The sequence below is a fragment of the Penaeus vannamei genome, chromosome 30, assembly GCF_042767895.1.
Source record: "Penaeus vannamei isolate JL-2024 chromosome 30, ASM4276789v1, whole genome shotgun sequence".
NCBI classification, from domain to species: Eukaryota; Metazoa; Arthropoda; class Malacostraca; order Decapoda; family Penaeidae; genus Penaeus; species Penaeus vannamei.
Window position 1 is genome coordinate 807,844 of NC_091578.1, and position 5,000 is coordinate 812,843.

General features: G+C 37.1%; 1 protein-coding gene across 3 annotated transcripts in view; it reads right to left on the reverse strand.

Moving 5' to 3' along the window:
• The window catches only part of LOC113802106 (putative defense protein), a 15,471-nt gene that overhangs the window by 4,301 nt on the left and 6,170 nt on the right, over nt 1-5,000 (reverse strand). For all 3 annotated transcript variants that reach the window (XM_027352575.2, XM_027352574.2, XM_070143515.1), the window contains 3 exons: nt 2,339-2,569; nt 824-1,002; nt 1-110 (listed from right to left, as the gene is read on the reverse strand). The exon at nt 1-110 is cut by the window's left edge and continues 18 nt beyond it. In XM_027352575.2, the coding sequence (XP_027208376.2) occupies nt 1-110; nt 824-1,001 (288 nt within the window). In that variant the 5' untranslated portion in view covers nt 1,002; nt 2,339-2,569. The remainder of the gene's footprint in view (nt 111-823; nt 1,003-2,338; nt 2,570-5,000) is intronic.

Consider the following 5,000-nt stretch of genomic DNA (forward strand, 5'->3'; position numbering starts at 1 on the left):
CAGGGTCTGTCCGCCCTCGACCTGCGTGAAGACCCCCACACGCTTCCGCCTCGGGTTGTGGGCCTGCATCAGGAGCCCCTTGAACTGGTCCCTCCTGCCGAAGACCGTCACTGTCGAAAGAAAATAATAGATTAATAGAGAGAGAGAGAGAGAGAGAAACACGTGAGGTTAGATCCTAGGGCAAAAATTGATGGTGGATGTTGGCGTGTAAATATGTTGATTTTTGGATTTTTTGAAAAATAAATGTCAGCAATATTTGTTTATACTTTTGGAACATAAAAGAACTATCACATTTTTGAGGTGATTGTTCGTCTTATAGTGAAGTGAGTCGCACTAATTATGCAAAAATGATTCTGCTTTTTAATTGTTAAATAATGATGAATCTCACGTTAAAGGTGATTATCATATTGATAATGATAATCACAATGAAAAATAATAATAACAAAGGTAACAGCAATGCCAATATCGAGAAAAATAACAATGGGAAGAAATAAAAATAATCATGATAATGATACTGATAATAATACTATGATAATGCTGATGACGATAGATTTTATAGTGATGATAACGACGATGATAGTGATAATTATGATAAGAGAGATGAAGATGATAATGAAAAGGATAATGATAAATATTACTAATAGTACGAAAAATAATAGACAAATAACATCACTTATAATACTAATAATAATACTAATAATAAACATAACAATACACAAATAACAACTCCTGTAATACTACCAATAAACATAATACACACCTAACAACACCTATATTACTAACAACAATAACCACAAAGTAGTCCCACGAACCAGCAACCGACCTAGGTAGTACCCCGCCTCGTATTCCTCCGCGTAGACCTCGAAAGGCGGTGGTGCGGTCTCGGCGGACGTCAGCAGATGGCCCGGGGACATGGAGCCGCACGCCCACCCCACGTTCCCGCTGCTGAAACCCCACGCCACGCCCACCGCCGTCATCAGTACGGGCAGGAACAGCAGCATTCTAGAATCATTTAATCGATATATAATAAGAAATAAGAAATAAGAAATGATCAGTATATAATGAGATTAAGAAATGGGTATTTGTATACGTGTTGAATCTGAATGGCAGGTTTGTTCCTTGCCATTGTCAGCAAATAATGGATACATAAAAGAGGATATAATAACTAAACGTTTGAGAATAGAATAAGAATAAGAAATAAGAAATGATCAGTATATAATTAGATTAAGAAATGGGTATTTGTATACGTGTTGAATCTGACTTGCAGATTTGTTCCTTTCCATTGTCAGCAAATAATGGATATATAAAAAAAAGGATATAATAACTAAACGTTTGAGAATAGAATAAGAATAAGAAATAAGAAATGATCAGTATATAATGAGATTAAGAAATGGGTATTTGTATACGTGTTGAATCTGACTTGCAGATTTGTTCCTTTCCATTGTCAGCAAATAATGGATAATAAATGAGGATATAATAACTAAATGTTTGAGAATAGAAAGATTTAATAGCACACATATCTTCCTATGATTGCATATAAGTGTCTGTGTGGTAATAAGAGTTTCGCATAAGGTCTACTTTCCCTTGTTTTGCTTGGGTTTTAAGGAGGACATTTTTTTCCTCCTTTTCTCCAGCCTCTGACCTGGAAATACTAACCTGTCAGTTCTTTAAGACTGGGTTTAATGATCACTTAAGCTGATATAACAAGTTCTAGCTCTGATAATTATTCATTTCACCTATGGCTGTGTAGCCTGTGATGCCCAGGATATGCAAAATAGTCAAAAATGTAAAACTTTCTCGTGCTCTCATACAGGAGCGATGGCCAAGCCTACACGAGTGCCAAGTCATGCCTATAAACAGACCGGATACGATATCAACTTAGGAATTCTTCACGTATGCATCTACACCTCTTATATCGGGACTTCTAGTGTGGGTTAATAAGTCTATTCATCTTCTATTAGGTCTCTCTGTGTGGGTTAAAAGCTCCATTATTTTTAATAAGGTGTCGCGACCTCACACATCCGGTGAAAATATTATGGCTTGCGGATCGCCTGGTTTGGTTCCATATTATTCTACAAATGACAACTCTCTTATGGTAATTATATAACGGAAAGGCACGAGTGAAAGTAGTTACACCGCTATCACAAAAAAGGGTATATAAATATGACCAGTATGTGAAAGTATAGCTTAAAAGATATAACTTGATTAAGAAAAAATGGGTGAAATTAATAGCACTACTGAAGCCCGTTGAAGTCACCAAGAATAAATAAAGTACAGTTCTTAATAGTTTACACGGACAGGTAAAACATTTCTTCAATCACAAATATTTCAACCTTACCTTACAAAATAGTTTAGGTCCTTTAACAACAGGTTCAACCTTCTCAAGCAGCCAGCAGACTCTCGTTAGTACGTACTGCTACTGCCAGACGAGCGACGTAACTGCTTTCCATTCCGTAGAAGAGCACGTGACGTCGACACAGGTGGGCGGGGCTTGCGGGCGAACGTGTATGTAGCGGGATGAGGAACCAATGAGGTATTTTTGCCATTTTTATCCTCTGCGTACAGTCTTCTAAAAAAAAAAAAGAAAAAAAAAATCGGCGTTTTTTAGGGAATTATCTTCGTTATGGTAGATGAAGTGGTGTTTATTTTTATTAAAGTTTGTTTTTTGTTGTTTGTTAAGGCTATTAATAGGTGAGAGTTCTTTGATGTTTTTAAAGGTAGTACTTTTTGGGTGAATGGACCGCGCTGTGACGTCATCAGTCGTTACGTAGCTGGCCAAACTTTTATATAACAGAGATACGTAAATCACTCAGATCGCGTGATGTTCTGGAGTAGAAAAAGAAAAAGAAAAAAAAGAAGACATTTTTATTACGCGGAGTGATCAGCTCTACTGGCCGTGGCTTGAACTGGAACAAATATTTTGTGCGGCTGAAATGGTGTATGAACTGGAGAAAAATATCCATTTCCTATTGAAGTACAAATATGACATAATCCAAGATATTTTTTTCCTGATATCTCTACACTTTTGACGAAATTAAACCGTGTATCACTAATTCTGATTTATGAACGCTTATAAATGTCATTATCGACATTTATAGGCAAATGCAGAAAACCATTTTTATATCATTATAATCACAACAAAATTTTAGATAATATTATGCAGAATTACCTGTGAATGCTATAACCCCTTCCCCTATAAGAAAAATAAATATTGATATTAATGATAACAATAATAATGATAATAACAATGATAATAATAATAATAATAGTAATGATAAATATGATAAAACAATATCAGCGACTTCTTAAACATGATAATAATAATGGTAATAATGATAATTATTATTATTTTTATAACTATAATAAATGATAATAACAATAAGAATAAATATAATAAAAATAATATCAGTTCTTAAATGATAGTAATAATGATAATGCTAGTTATAATGATGATGATAATAACAATGATAATAAATGATAATGATGATAATAATAATAATAACAATAAATATAGTAAAAAACCTATATTACATAATTCTTCAGTAATGATAATAAAAATAATGATAATAATTTTAATGATGATAATAACAACGATGATGAATGACAATAAAAATAAGAACAAGAATAAGTATAACAAAAAACAACAGTATCACTGAATTCTTGGCCAATTCGAGAACGTAAGAAAACGCAAGAGAACGTAAGAGAACGCAAGAGAACGTAAGAGAACGCAAGAGAACGTAAGGGAACGCAAGAGAACGCAAGAAAACGGAAGGGAACGCAAGGGAACGTAAGAGAACGCAAGAGAACGCAAGAGAACGTAAGAGAACGCAAGAGAACGTAAGAAAACGCAAGAGAACGTAAGGGAACGCAAGAGAACGTAAGAGAACGTAAGAGAACGTAAGAGAACGCAAGAGAACGTAAGAAAACGCAAGAGAACGTAAGGGAACGCAAGAGAACGTAAGAGAACGCAAGAGAACGTAAGAGAACGCAAGAGAACGTAAGAGAACGCAAGAGAACGTAAGGGAACGCAAGAGAACGCAAGAAAACGGAAGGGAACGCAAGGGAACGTAAGAGAACGCAAGGGAACGTAAGAGAACGCAAGAGAACGTAAGAGAACGCAAGAGAACGTAAGAAAACGCAAGAGAACGTAAGGGAACGCAAGAGAACGTAAGAGAACGTAAGAGAACGTAAGAGAACGCAAGAGAACGTAAGAAAACGCAAGAGAACGTAAGGGAACGCAAGAGAACGTAAGAGAACGCAAGAGAACGTAAGAGAACGCAAGAGAACGTAAGAGAACGCAAGAGAACGTAAGGGAACGCAAGAGAACGCAAGAAAACGGAAGGGAACGCAAGGGAACGTAAGAGAACGCAAGGGAACGTAAGAGAACGCAAGAGAACGTAAGAGAACGCAAGAGAACGTAAGAAAACGCAAGAGAACGTAAGGGAACGCAAGAGAACGTAAGAGAACGTAAGAGAACGTAAGAGAACGCAAGAGAACGTAAGAGAACGCAAGAGAACGTAAGGGAACGCAAGAGAACGCAAGAAAACGGAAGGGAACGCAAGGGAACGTAAGAGAACGTAAGGGAACGCAAGAGAACGCAAGAAAACGGAAGGGAACGCAAGGGAACGTAAGAGAACGCAAGAGAACGCAAGAGAACGTAAGAGAACGCAGGAGAACGTAAGAGAACGCAAGAGAACGTAAGGGAACGCAAGAGAACGTAAGAGAACGTAAGAGAACGCGAGAGAACGTAAGAGAACGCAAGAGAACGTAAGAGAACGCAAGAGAACGTAAGAGAACGCAAGAGAACGTAAGAGAACGCAAGAGAACGTAAGAGAACGCAAGAGAACGTAAGAGAACGCAAGAGAACGTAAGAGAACGTAAGAGAACGCGAGAGAACGTAAGAGAACGTAAGAGAACGCGAGAGAACGTAAGAGAACGCAAGAGAACGTAAGAGAACGCGAGAGAACGTAAGAGAACGCAAGAAAACGTAAGAGAACGCA